This window comes from Phoca vitulina, unplaced genomic scaffold (assembly GCF_004348235.1).
Source record: "Phoca vitulina isolate PV1807 unplaced genomic scaffold, GSC_HSeal_1.0 scaffold81, whole genome shotgun sequence".
Lineage (NCBI taxonomy): Eukaryota > Metazoa > Chordata > Mammalia > Carnivora > Phocidae > Phoca > Phoca vitulina.
In genome coordinates, this window is record NW_022589784.1 from 1,574,741 (window position 1) to 1,588,140 (window position 13,400).

Consider the following 13,400-nt stretch of genomic DNA (forward strand, 5'->3'; position numbering starts at 1 on the left):
ATCCCCCTTTCTGGGGAGTTCTGCCTGAGCCCCCAGGGCCGAGGTCTCCCTCTTTTGAGGGCCCCAGAGCATTCTGTTCTCATTTTCAGACATGAACACGAAGCTTTGTGCTCTTTACCAACTCCCCACACGGCTGTGACCCAGCGCCTGGCCTCAGAGTCACTATGTGATGTTTTTCCTTGAACTTGAGAAGGAGTGGGACCTCGGAGAGGTGGGGACACGTCCTCTAAGCCACGCAGCCACGGAGGGAGGAGACTTGAGCCCCACACCTCGTGGCTGCAGGGGGCAGCTTTTGCCCTCACCCGCTTGCTGAGGGGATGGGGAGGACGAGGAGCAGTCCAGAGGTCAGGGGTGCACAATGGTGGGGCAGGGGGCTACCAGGGCCAAGCCTCACTTGGTCTGCGAGCTGGAAGCCAGGCTGCCCTATTTTGGCCCCCGGCTGCCCCCGGGGCTCTAATGAGGTCTCATTGGCCTCTAAGATCTTGCTGCACGCCCCCCCACCTTGGGGTCAAGCCTTCTGGGCCAACTCAGTAGTGACCCCAAGGTCTCGGCATCAGGCTTTGTGCCTTGGCCTCAGACCGGGCAGGCTCGGTGTGTGAGCGAGCAGACGCCCCAGTGCCCGGGGGCTCGGCCGCTCCCCCACATGGCCTCCCTGGCCAAGTCCAGACCCCCGACTGTCAAATGGGCACCAGGGACTGGATGCTGATTCTAGGTCACAGCCTTCCCCGAGGGCTGCCGCCTGCAGCTAGCCCCGTGGCCGTCCCCTCCTCCCCACCCGCCCAGCTGCTGAGGATTTGGCTCCGGGATGAGGCCTCTGATAAGGGAGCTGGTGGAGGCAGGGCCGGGCGGCAGGGAAAGCAGGACAGGGGGATGAGGAGCGTGCATAGGGGTTGGCCACGTGGCTGATAATGAATTCCCAGCCCCAGCAGCGAACGCTGCCCACAGCCACGAACCCAGATCCCCATGATGAGCTGGAAGCCGGCTGGCTTCAGTTTCTTTGCGTGGCAATGCCCGGCAGATAGCACATGCACCCACCTGGCCCCCGTTCTGAGCCCTGGTCCCGCCTGCTGCCGGCCTCTGGCACGTCCCCCACTGGCAGTGAAGGGGTTAGGGGCCACAGATCCTCTCCGCCCTCCCGGGTGACAAATCAGGCAGATAAGCCTGCTCCCGTGGGGAGTCCCGTGGGGGTCGTGGGGGTCCTAACAAGTACGTGGAGTTTAGAGAACAAAGGTCAGGGAAAACCTTTTCTGACCAGTTTGAGGACAGGACACGGACGGGCACCCCGAGGATGGTCTACAGACAGCCAGGGAGGGCGGGGGTCTGCAGGACCCTCAGGGGGCCGCTGGGGTGGGACTGAGGGGAGGAGAGAAGCCGCAGGGCCCAGCCCAGATGAAGATCTGGCTGCTTTGTTCTTGTGTGGACCCAGGAGGTCCTGGTTTTAGGGGAGCCTGCTGGCTAGCGTCACGGGCACTGAAAGGACAAAGCAGAAGCAGGGACGGGCCGCTGGGGCCTTCCCGCTGACGCGTGTGGCCCGTCTACCCTCCCAGAATCACAGACTAGCCTGGGGGGGGTCCACACCTGCCACGGGGCTCCAGCCTCACCCTCCCTGTGCCCTGGCGCAGACAGCCCGGGCCCCAGGCATCTCTGAGCACCCCCGGGTCCCAGCACACGCCGTGGCTGGCCCTTGACAAACTCTGGCGGGCCAAACCCAATCCCTGGGAGCAGGTTTCTACCAGAAAACCAAGGCTAAAAGCAGGATTCTGGGGCTCCAGGACACTTGAGGTTTGCAGTTTTATTAAGAAAACAAAACAACCTATATAAAAAGGAGAGTTCCGTTCCTGCGGTGGCACGTGATGCGGGGGAGGGCAGCTCCGAGTCCTCTGGCGGCCGAGGCCCGAGCCTCCGCGCCGCTAGGCATCCTGCTGCTGGATGAAGGGGTTGGGGATGGCCTCCATGCCGTCCTGCGGGCAGATGAGCACCACGGAGGTGCCCCTGCACACCACCAGGCCCAGCTGACGCGTGTCCTCCGTGAGCTTGTACTGGTCGTCGGGGTCTGCGGAGCAAGAGGGAGGGGCGGGAGTGAGACGGCCCCCAGGTGGCTCCCAGACCCGAGGGGACACGGCGTGCCGACGTGGTGGGGAGGGCGTGTGGCTCTAAGGACCCAAATCAAAGGGCACTGCCGGCTTGGGTGACAGGCCAAGGGCCTCGCCCTACTCCCAAAGCCCAGACATGGGGCCCTTGTCTCTGAGGCGACCCACGGACCACGGGGGCCAGGAGGAGCTCTGGCGACAGCGGTCCACGCGTGCCCTTCTTCTACAAGGAAAGCATGGCGTGGGGGATGCTGGGGCCTGACGCTAACTGGGGACCCTGGCACCTGAGCCAGCAGAGATCCTGAGACCACGTTAGGATGAGCAGCTGGAAGAAAAATCAGTCTGGGACTCCCAGCTCCTGCAAAAATCTCAAAGCCCCGTGGGGCAGGTCCACTGGCGGTTAAGGGTGGGATGAGAGGCCCCCATGGAAGTGACGGAGGCTGAAAACCTTGACCACTTTTGCAGTATGCTGGGGGGAGGCCAGGCGGTCCCGCGCGCCAGAGACCAGGTCTGGGGCACGAGATCGTGCAGAGTAACCCTGTCCTGGGCCTGACCCCTCCCGGAACCCACGAGGGGGCTGTTCTGGGGCTGAGACAAGATGGCACAGACCCTACCACAGGTGAGGCTGCCCTGGGAGGAGCAGGCTCCCGGGGCCACGTGGCCTGGCGTGCACTGAGACGCCCGGCTTGCTTCCACTTCTGGGGTTTTCCCTATGGGCCCATGTGGTGGGGCTGTCCTTGCACAAAGGAAGAAATCATCTGGCCAAGGGGGCCGGGCTGGGATCCCAGCATGGGTGGCCAAGCAGGGCGTCTGGGCGGACCCAGACAGGAGAGAAGAAACTGAGGGCAAAGCAAGAGGCCTGGCGGCACTGGCCATTCAGCCGTGACCATGCTTCCCCCACCAAGAGACCTCTTTGGTGGCCCTGTGAATTTGTCACCAGAGTAACACAGAGAGTCCCCGAGAGCCAGGACCCTGCCTCCCTCCCAGGTCTGGGTGTCCCCTGAATGCCTCAGGCAGACTGAGCTGCAGATCGTGTCGGCAGATGGGCAGGCGCCGGCCCGACCACTGTACGTTGCTGCGCAGGCTCTGGGGACTTGGGGTGACAGGGTTAGCAGCAGAGGGTCCACGCGGGGACAGCAGGAGACGAGGGAGACCAGCTATCTGGTTCACAAGCACCGTGTCCATCACACAGGGGCAGCTCGGTGGGTCTGGGGCAGGAAAAAAGGCCCAGCAAGGAGCTTCCGAGCCCCACGGCCGTGCTCACCTCTCATGTACTCCACGGTGCCGTCAAGCACGAGATTGAGCAGGGGGTCGAACCCTTTCAGGATGCCGCTGGCTTGGAGGGACCACCGAGGAGAGAAACGGAAAGGCGTTAGATAAGCGGCTGTTCTGGGGACAGGTGCACAGAGACGGGCTCACCCCCAGAAGGTGCAGATGTGGGGAGCAGCCTCTGCAGGGACGGGAGAGAAGGGGCACCGGGGGGAAGTGAGGGAGGGGCTCCAGGAGGGGAGCCATGAGGACGACCCCAAACCACCCCTACCACAACGTGGTCGCAAACATCCTGCAAAGGGCCAGCTGGTGCACGTTTCAACTGTGCGGGCCCCGTGGTCTCCACAGCAACTACTCCGCGCTGCCTTCCTGGGGCGAGGCAGCCGGAGGACACGGAGACACTCAGGTGAGGCTGCGCCACGATAAAACTTTACTTACGGGTACAGAAACGTGCAATAATCGTCTCATTTTTTCAAATATTTAGAATTGTTAAAAACCGTGCCCAGCTCACGAGCCATGGCATACGCCCACACGGAAAGGAGCGGAGCACCGACCGGCGCCGCCGTGTGATGCGCCCTGAAAGCAGCCCCCCAGCTGCTCAGGCCTCCCCGTCCCAGGCACAGCTGGCGGAAGCAGGCGTCCCCCCGACTCACTGCAGCTGTAGGGTCTGCACCGAGAACGGGGCTGGACGTGACCGGCAGCCCCACTGGTGTAGGGTGCGGTCTGCAAACTATGGCCCGTGGGCCAAAACCAGCAGAGGCACTTCTCTGAGTGGCTTGGCCGGCTCACAGCCGCCGTCACTTGCTGACGCGCGGTCTGTGGCTGTTTTCCTGCTCCAGGGGCAGACGTGACAGCTGCAAGAGAGACGGTTTGGCCGACAAAGCTGAAAACACCCCGTCTGGCCCTTTGGGAAAACGTCTGCCAGCCTGACTTGCTGGGTTGGAGCCCCTGGCTCTGTGGCTTCCTCTCTCCCTGTTTGCATCCGTCCCCCGCCCCGCAAAACAAAGGTCACGAGGACACCCGATGGGGTTGCGAGCAGTGGGCACCTGTGGGTCTGTCCTCCCCAGTGGGGCACGAGCCAATGTCCCCCACCCCAGTGACCACCTGTGGGAGGGGACCTGTGAATATGATGGGACGTCATTCCTGTAAGTGGGTTATAGGACGAGGAAGACGAAGGAATCTGCAGATGGGATTAAGGTCCCAGAACCAGCGCACTTTCAGCTCCCCTAAAGAGAGACTATGCTCGGTGGGCCTGACCTGATCAGATAAGCTGTTAAGGGAATAGGAATTTTGTAAAAGAAGAAACTGGAAGCATGGGAAGGATTTTCCTGCTGGCCCCGAGGGAGCAAACTGCCATGCTGGGGACAGGCTGGCAGGCAGCCTCTAAGAGCAGCGAGTCCCTGGACACCTGCAGCAGGACACGGGGACCCCAGTCCTACAGCCACAGGGAACTGAATTCTGCCAACAACCAGCAGGGCGGGAGGAAGGCCCTGGGCCTGAGACAACAGCCTCCTAGACACTCCTTTACTGCAACCTGTGAGACCTGGAGCCCCAGACACCCAGACTCCTTCCTTACAGACGCCACAAGACAGTAAATTCGTGTTGTTCAAGCTGCTAAAGTGGCGGCAACTTGCTGTGCGGCATAGAAAGCCCACACGAGCACCCTGAGGAGCAAGAGCTGCGTCTCGTTCTCGTGTCCGAGAGCCGGCGCAGTGCAGACAGGGCAGACATTCGTTCAGGTTTGAATTCACTGCTGCCAGCTACCTACACTTGCGGGCACCACACTCTTAACCACACCGGCGCCACCCAATCACCCGCAGCTCAGAATCGCTGTCTCAGGAAACACACTGAAGACCAAAGAGGCAGCTGAAGAAATGAAATGTTGCTCGAGGGCTTGCTGGTGTCGGGAACCATGCTAAGCAAGCCTCCACCCCTGTAGCCCTCATGGCCCGGTGAGGTAGGCGGAGTGAGGAAATGAAGACACGGAGCCCTACGGAAGGTAAGCTGCCCGAAGTCCCACAGGCAGTGTGCCGAAGAGCTGGGGCTCTGACCCCAGAGCCTAGGCTGAGGGCAGCCGCCACGCCCAGGCCACGCTGCCTAGAAGCATGAGCAACACCGGGCCTCGTTCCTGCCCTCTCCTCACCACGTTTCAGGGGAGGATGCAGGGTTCAGGGTCCTGTTCACCTGCGTAAAACGGGGAACCATGACAGACGGTCCTAGGAGCTTACACCAAAGGGGTGTGGCCCACGGTGGCGGGTCGGGGAAGGCTTCCCAGAGCAAGAACCTTGAGCTGAGCGCAGGAAAATGACTCTGGAGCTAACCTTAGACCCCAGACGGAGTCCCCTGTGCCAAGCCCATGCTACCAAACCAACACCGAAGACCTAGCCTAACTGCAGCTGCAGCTCTCCCAGAAACGCAATCTCAACCAATCAATGTGGAATTTCCGGGCAGGCCCTAGAGGGCTGATCTTCCCGATACACCTCCACCATCCCCCACGGAGGGTGACCATGCCGGGAACAATCCACTCTGCCTGTTCCTGCAGCCTCCTGCCTATAAAAACCTCCCATTCCGTGCAGCTCCGGGAGCTCCCTTCCGTCCACACGGGATGCTGTCTGACTCGGGATTAGCTGCAAAAGCCAACAAGGTCTATAAAACTCACGCAGTTTTCTACTTCAACACCGGTGACGAGTCAGAGCTGGTACGAGCACTGAGCAGGTCCCTCACAGCCCTGTGGTAGTTGAGGGCTCCACGCGCTCCTCAGAGACACACAAGGCTGTCCTTTCCCCTCCGACGGCGCGGAGCCTGGAGGGGCTGAACCGCGCACGAGGAGAGCCCGTCTGTGTTTAACAGGTGCGTCTGGTCCACACTTAAGAGATGACTGTAGGGGCAGTGGTCTCAACCGCGGAGAGGCCCGGCGGGTTGTCAGGACTCAGGGATGCTCCTGGCATCTAGGGGCATGCAGGTTGCTGCTCAGCAGCCCAAGCGCCCCGGACAGCCCTGGCAACCGAGAACTATCTGGCCCCCAAGTCACGAGTGCGGAGCCCAAGGAGCCCGGGTGTAGGGGCATCAGTGCCCAGCTGGGACAGCTCTCCGGGACGGACTCGGAGAGAGGAGCGCGCAGCAGGCAAGTCGGGAATCCCAGCCCCGGCTGCACCAAGTGGCTCGGGGTTGCTCGGACCCCTTCCCGTGCCTCGGTTTCCCCGCGTGCGGAACGCGAGGTACAGCTCCGAACCCCTCGGCGGAGTTAGGGGGCTGGCTCGAGTTCCCCGAGCAAAGCGCTCAAGGCGGCGCCCAGGCATCCGCCACCATCCTCTCCTCCGCCGTCGCTCACCCTAAACCGTTTACGGGGTGCGGGCAGCGGGGTCTCACCTTCGCGGCCTCCCTGAAACTTCACCCGAATCGTCTTGTCGATGTACTTAGACAAGTCCAAGATGCTCTCTTTTTTCTTCTTCTCTTTGTCCTGCAGGGGAAGCAGAGCGCGTGAGGCGTAGAGCGCGGCCGGGTCCCACGCCGCCCGCCCTGCCGGCCCCGCCGCGCGCTCACCGCCATCTTGCCGCACCGCGCCGCTCTGCGCAGGCGCCGCCGCGCGCCCTTTGACCCTTCCCCCGCGCGCAGGCGCAGAGCTCACACGGCGCAGGCGCGCCCGGGCGCGCCGGGGCGTTGCTGGGAAACATCTGGCGACGCCTGCTGCTCGGACCGGCCGGTATGGCGGCGGCGGCGGCGGCGGCGGCGGCGCTGGCGCGGGTCGCGGCGGCCTTCCTCCTCCTCGCGGCCCAGGTGAGGCTGCGTCGGCCCCGCCGGCCCCGCCGGCTGCGGCACCCGGCCCCTCTGCCCCGGGCCCAGCGCAAGCCCCGCCCGACCTGGCCTGGGGGCCAGCCTCGGGTTTGCGCGCCCCCCGCGCGGGTGGCCCGCGGGCCGGGAGCTGGGCCGTGACCTTGCGGGCCTGTCCCCGGCCGCTCTGTCTTCCCCGCCTTGTAGCCCTCCCCAGCTGCAGCGTCACTCAGTTGCGTCTGGGTCTGGAGTTTGGGAGTCCCCCTACCTCCCCAGGCCCTGCTCCGTTTCGAGGTGTCCAGCCGCCGCCGGGGATGCCCCTGCCTGGCTGCGTGGTCCTGGCCAGGCGGCTGCCCGTTTGCGAGCCTCAGTTTCCCCTTTCGCGCGATGTTAGCGCCCACCTGCGTGGTTGCGGTAAGCCGTCCAGCACGGCACCCAGTGCCTGGCAGTCTCGGGAGCGGCCAGGAGCCCGTCCCTGGAAGTGGGGCCGAATCGCCGCCCCATATTCTGTCCGGTGACCTTGGGCAAGGGAGGTCCCCCCTTTGGGTGGCAGTTGCTCATCTGTAAAAGGAAGAGAAGAGTACAGTGAGGACTCAGCGAGGTGATGCACGTGGGGTGGTTTATGTGCAGCGTGCTCCTTCTTGGGCACTTAAAGGTAAGGGTCTCCGGGGCTAGTGGGGGGTCTGCCACCAGCCGGCTGATGGACCTACATTATCATGAGCGCGTTTTTTATTTGCAGGCCCTCCCTGCCTCTCCCCTGTGTCATGCAGCTCTGGGAACGGTGTCCCTAACGTTAAGCCCTGCGAACGCAGCCATTCACCTTGACCTGCCCACCCCAGCCGCCCACCTCTCTACTGTAGCCTCCGGTGGCTGGTGGTCTCCCACATCCCCAGTCTGTTCCCGACACAGCAGGAGTGATGTGTTTGAAAGTGTGTCAGGTCTTGTTGCGTCCAGATGAGAGCCTTCCCGTGGCATCCAGTGCGTGTGGGAGGTCTCTGTGGTTTGGCTGCTTGGGAAGCTTCCCCTCCTTTTCTAGTCTGCTGAAGGCACTCTGCTCTCTGGTCTTCCCCGTGTCCCTGGAATGCCCCTGGTCATCTTTCTGGTCTCAACTTAGTTGTTTTTCCGTCCCCCCACCCCCGGAGAAGTTCCCTGGGCTGCCCCTTCCCCAGCTCTTAGCCGAGCCTCCATACCTCCCCCAACCCTACTCCCTCATTTTCCTCAGCAGTCTAAGCAAGTCAAGGGCAGGGACATTTTGAATGAGAGCAAAATGAGAAGTGGACACAGGGTAACGGGAGCACCATGGAGGGAGTGACCCAGTTTGCCTGGGGAGGCTTTGTGGAAGCAGGGGCACCTCAGGGGTGTTCTGAAGGATGAACAGGAGTTTGCCAGGTCTTGAAGGCAGAGGGAGGGTGTTGCGGGTGATGAGCAGCTTGAACAGGGGTGAAGGTGTGAGAGCTGATGACTTATTTTGAGCAGGTGAGGAGTCCACTCTGGCTAGTAATGCAGGGTGGTATAATGCTTACACCCTGAGAAAGATGACACCCCAAAGGAGGCCCTCAGGTGCACTTGAAGGGAGCTGGGGTTGCCCCTTCAGCTGAAGGACACAGGGAGGGGTAGCAGGAGTGGCTCCCAGGAAGAGGGTAAAGGGCAGGCCAATCTGTGGCCTCCCTGGGCTGGGCTGGGCAGATCAAAGGCAGGTGGTGGAAGGCTCGTGGTGCTCCTGGGCAGGCTGAGGGTTTTGAACTTTGTCCTGTGTGCAAGCAGAGGACGGTGTCGGAGCATGTGATGAGAGCACTTTAGCTGGTTCTTCCCAGAACAGAGCCCGGGCCCGTGTGTCTGTCTGCCCTGAGATAGGACAGACGGCATTGTGGTGGGTGGGTGTGCTTCTTTGTGGAAGTTTGGGTCCCAGTGCCTGAGAATAAGACTAGCTTTCCACTGGCTGGGACGCTGCTTGTGGGCAGCCCTGAATTCATTTGCTACCATTTTGTGACCCTGGGAGAGGGATTCCCCATATATATGGGTCTCCCCAGTGGCTACAAGATGTGCACATAAAGACAGTGGTGGAGGCTGTCACTCAGCAGATCTGAAGTCACGTTAGTGCCCTCCCACCCCTTTCCTCCCTTCTCCACTCCTTCACCTGTCCCCTTGCCCCTCCTCCACCCTCCCCCTCCTCCACCTGTCCCCTCTGCCCCTCTAACACCTGCCGCCTCCCAGCTCCTCCACCTGTCCCTGCCCGTCCTCTGCCTCAACATCTCTTTCCAAACTTCCTGGGTTCTTATTTTCTCCACCCTCTTCTAGAACTTACCAAGTCTTAGAAGGACGACTGCTTCCAGCCTGGACTCATTAGGCTTTCTTAAACCGCCTGATGTGGAATGCCTGCATGGTCTCCCCGAAGCATGGTTTCCCTAGAAGTGCCTGAACCCGCTTGGCGATTGTGATGTGTCAGAAGGTGGCCTGTCTGGTAGTCCCAGTGATTTCTGGTTCTCCAGATTGGGATGGGCCATGCTAGACTGAATAGCACTGGGTCCTTTTGAAGAACTTCTGATCCCTTTAACTCCGTGGGGGAGGAAACCATACTCTGGCATTTGACATAAGCACAGGCTGATTTCCTAATGGGGAGCCGGTCGTGCAGACTGTGGGGAGAGGGGTCCATGAGGTGGGCTTCTGTGCTCGCAAATGACCTTTTTAAAGAGAAGCAGCTTCTGTGCATTCCCATTTTACACAAACGACACTTTTCCCCACAACCTGGATCCTACAGAACAGGGGTCAGCAGTGTCCTGAAAAGGGCCAGACAGTGAGTATTTCTGGCTTTGTGGGCCACGTGGTCTCTGTCGCAACCACGCAGCTCTGCAGGAGTCCTGAGAGCAGCCAGAGGCCCTGCATACAGGAATGGGGCAGCTGTGTTCCAATAAAACTTTATTTAGAAGCACAGGAGGTGGGCTGCACGAGGCCTCTGGGTTGAGCGATCCTCTGTTCCCCACAATGGCCCATGGTAAGGAGGCGCCAGGGGTTCTGAGCATGGGGTGACCCTTTGGAAGGGGTGTACAGCCAGGTAGAGCACTTAGGGCCAGGTTGAGGGGTGCCCTTGGGGGGCAGTCTGGTGGGGACAACAGAAGAGAGGACTCCTAATGCTGCCTCTGGTGGAGGGAGTGAGGTGACATGTGAGGTGCCTGGAGGTTGGCCAGGGCAGGTGGCGGAAGGGCGCGGCCTTTGTGAGGTGCTCCAAGACCCCTGGTTGGCCTCGGGCGGCGTCCGGCCCTGCCCTTGCAAACCTGGGTTCTGGGAGCTCAGTGCATAAGCATGGCTTCCCGCGCACCCCCAGCAGTGCACGAGGTGTTCAATGCCTCCCTCGAGGCAACAGGCCACGGCGTCAGATCAGAGGTGCCCGCTGGAAGAGCGGTGGTCGGGGACCCTGGAGAGGACGAGGGTGCGCACCCCGCGCCCCTGTCGGCCTGCCAGCCGCAGGGTTGGGTTGCCCTGGGGTTTCCATGCTGCCGCCACAGCAGCGTGACCAGGGTGGGGTGAGAAGCTCCTGGAGTGGCCGGGGCCTTGCTGAGCTTCCACCGACGGTCTGGCTGAACGGAAGCCGGTCACTGCCCCAGGCCTGGTGTCGGGGGCTGCGATCCATCAGGACCCTCGGCCCAGTCAGCTGCACGCTCCGCCCCCACGGCGAGGTGTGCGTCTTACGGTGCTGGCTGGACCCTATCAGGCATCTGTGTCAGGCAAGCAGCTCTAGCTGTTTGGCTCCTTGGCAGATTCTTGGGGTTCCAAGGAGGGAGTTTTCCATCTTAGTCTTGGGTGTTTGCAGCCTAAGGAGAGCACAAGCTACGTGGGCCCCAGGAGCCCAAGGTGTGCAGAGCAGGCTTCTGGGCCAGGTGTGCAGGGCCCCCTGGGGGAGTGGTGGCTGGACTGATCCCCTCGGCTCCTAGCACCGGGCTTCTCTCCTGAGACCCCCTTCCCTCAGCAGGCCCCCGGGAGCTACTCAGACTTGGGGTGAGCCTGCCTAGGGGCAGAGCCACCAAGACCTGGGCCCCAAATGCTGTGTGACCCGCTGTTGACGAAATCCGAGGACGAAGGCTGTGCTTGTGGGGGGCCCTTTGCCCCAGCCCGAGCCCAGGGTAGGGGAGGAGGTGGGAGAGGGCCCCCTGCACTCCGGTCCGCCAGCCAGCCAGGCAGCAGCTCTAGGGAGGGGTGCAGTGGTTCAGGCAGGAGATGTGGGTGAGCAGGGAGTGGGGACACCTTTGTGTGAAACAATGGTTTTTCACGGAGATTAAGCTGGTGTTCAACAGAAAAGATGAGGGTCAGCCCCTCTGTCCCAGGCCCCCAGCTGTCCCACTGTCCTTAAGGTTGTCCAGTGTTTCGAGAACTGTGGGTCCTGCCCCTGTGCCTCGCTTTGAAGTCAGACAAAGCTTGCTGGGTCCTCCTGACCCTCTGGGTGTGGCCCTTCCCGAGCAGCCAGCTGCCCTGTGGGGGACCGTGACGCTCTAGCTGCCCCTTCCTCCTTCCGGGAAGCCGGGGCTGGGTGGGGAGACAGGCTTCGCTGGCTCGGGGTCGTGGGGAGAGAGCTGTCCGTGCCCTGTTGGTGTCTGCATGACTCTTTCTCTGTTGCGAAGTCTCACAGTTCCCAGCCCCAGAGCCGCCCGCCCTGCAGACCGCCTACTTCCTGCCACGCCTCCGAACTGGCGGTCGGTCCCCACTGGGATCCCACTGGTCTGTGCCTGGCAGGGGCCAGTCATGTGACCAAGGCTCTGCGGTTCCCCTGGAAAGTGAGGTGTGGCACACGGAGCCGGCTGGCCTCAGCAGTTAGTGGCCAATAGGTAGTCTTTCCAGGAGCCTGCGGGTCAGGGGCAAGGAAGTTTCCAGGCCTGGCAGGCCTTGCCCTGTGTTCCTGGCCTCGAGCCAGCACCCAGGCCTGGGGGTGGATCTGCGGGCTCACCGTGTCCTCCTCGTGACAGAGCCACAGGGTTTTCATTGTCCCTGTGCCGTCCATCCTGCGAGGGCCCTGTGAGGTGGTGCGGTCCCTGCCGTGGGAGCCCCGGGGAGGGGACCTGACGGCGCAGTCAGCACCCGGCTCTCCCTGGGGAAGACGTTCCTGCCCTGGCTGCCCTGCCTTGTTTTCTCCACCATAAGATGTCTGTGCTGGTGTCCCATCTGTCCTGTAGGAGGGAGGAAACCAGCCCAAACCCTGAGCGGGGGGTGTCCTTGTTTGGCTCAGACCCAGCTGCTTCTGCCGAGCTCTCTGACCACTGCCTTGTTGCTGCAGGTGGCCTGTGAGTACGGCATGGTGCACGTGGTCTCCGAGGCAGGGGGCCCCAAAGGCAAAGACTACTGCATTCTCTACAACCCACAGTGGGCCCACCTGCCACATGACCTCGGCAAAGCGGTGAGTGCCCACTGGGGCCCTTCCTCATGAGGGTCTTCCCACTGGCGTCTTTCCTTGTGGGCCTGGCAGGCCTGGAGGTGCTCTGGGGTGCCCCCTCTGGGCTTGGGGTCGGGTCTGTCCTGCTGACTGCCACCCCTCTGCTCCCCAGCCTAGTCCCTGGAGGGGCTGCTAGACGTCTCATCTTGCAGGGAGCCTGCTGGAGGACAGAGGAAGGGCCTCAGCTGTGAAACCAATGTGGGGGTCACCCTGGGGCTGCTGGGATCTCAGATGGCCTCTCTGGGCCTTGGTTTCCTTGGTCAGAAACAAAAGATGTCCAGGTGTTGTTGAGGAATGGCCCCCACCAGGGGCACTGGCCAAGCCCCCACATGCTGGACTGGGGCTGGCTGGCAGAGGGGTCCTGAGGAGTGAGGACTGGCCGCACGTGGCATGGTGGGTGGGTGATTCTCACCCTCAGGCCACCGCTCCCGCCTGCCGTGGAGGCAGGGAGGGTCTCCCAACGGGCCTCCTCTGAGCACTCACCCGCCTCTGTCCCTCCTGTTTGCCTTGCACTTGGGTGTGTGTATGTGTACACTCGTACATGTGTGCGCGCGCAGGGGCGTGTGAACGTGTGTGCGTGCAGGGGCGTGTGAATGCGCACGTGCAGGGGCGTGTGAATGTGCGTGCAGGGGCGTGTGAATGTGCGCGTGGAGGGGCGTGTGAATGTGCGCGTGGAGGGGCGTGTGCATGTGCGTGCAGGGGCGTGTGAACGTGTGTGCGTGCAGGGGCGTGTGAATGTGCGCGCAGGGGCGTGTGAATGTGCGTGCAGGGGCGTGTGAATGTGCGCGCGCAGGGGCGTGTGAATGTGCGCGTGCAGGGGCGTGTGAATGTGCGCGTGGAGGGGCGTGTGC

General features: G+C 62.2%; 2 protein-coding genes across 2 annotated transcripts in view; one reads left to right on the plus strand and one right to left on the minus strand.

Annotated features, from left to right (window-relative positions):
- Positions 1-1,777: 1,777 nt before the first annotated feature.
- LSM7 (LSM7 homolog, U6 small nuclear RNA and mRNA degradation associated) lies at positions 1,778-6,940 on the minus strand. The gene is made up of 4 exons (XM_032394793.1): positions 6,903-6,940; positions 6,729-6,819; positions 3,355-3,426; positions 1,778-2,053 (listed from the first exon to the last, which is right to left on the minus strand). Exons 1-4 carry the CDS (start codon positions 6,906-6,908, stop codon positions 1,911-1,913), a joined length of 312 nt encoding a protein of 103 aa, XP_032250684.1. The 5' UTR covers positions 6,909-6,940; the 3' UTR covers positions 1,778-1,910.
- A 123-nt stretch (positions 6,941-7,063) lies between these two features.
- SPPL2B (signal peptide peptidase like 2B) overlaps positions 7,064-13,400 on the plus strand; it is a 16,865-nt gene continuing 10,528 nt past the window's right edge. Inside the window, exons 1-2 of the mRNA XM_032394792.1 lie at positions 7,064-7,136; positions 12,394-12,513. Of these exons, the coding sequence (XP_032250683.1) occupies positions 7,065-7,136; positions 12,394-12,513 (192 nt within the window). The 5' untranslated portion in view covers position 7,064. The remainder of the gene's footprint in view (positions 7,137-12,393; positions 12,514-13,400) is intronic.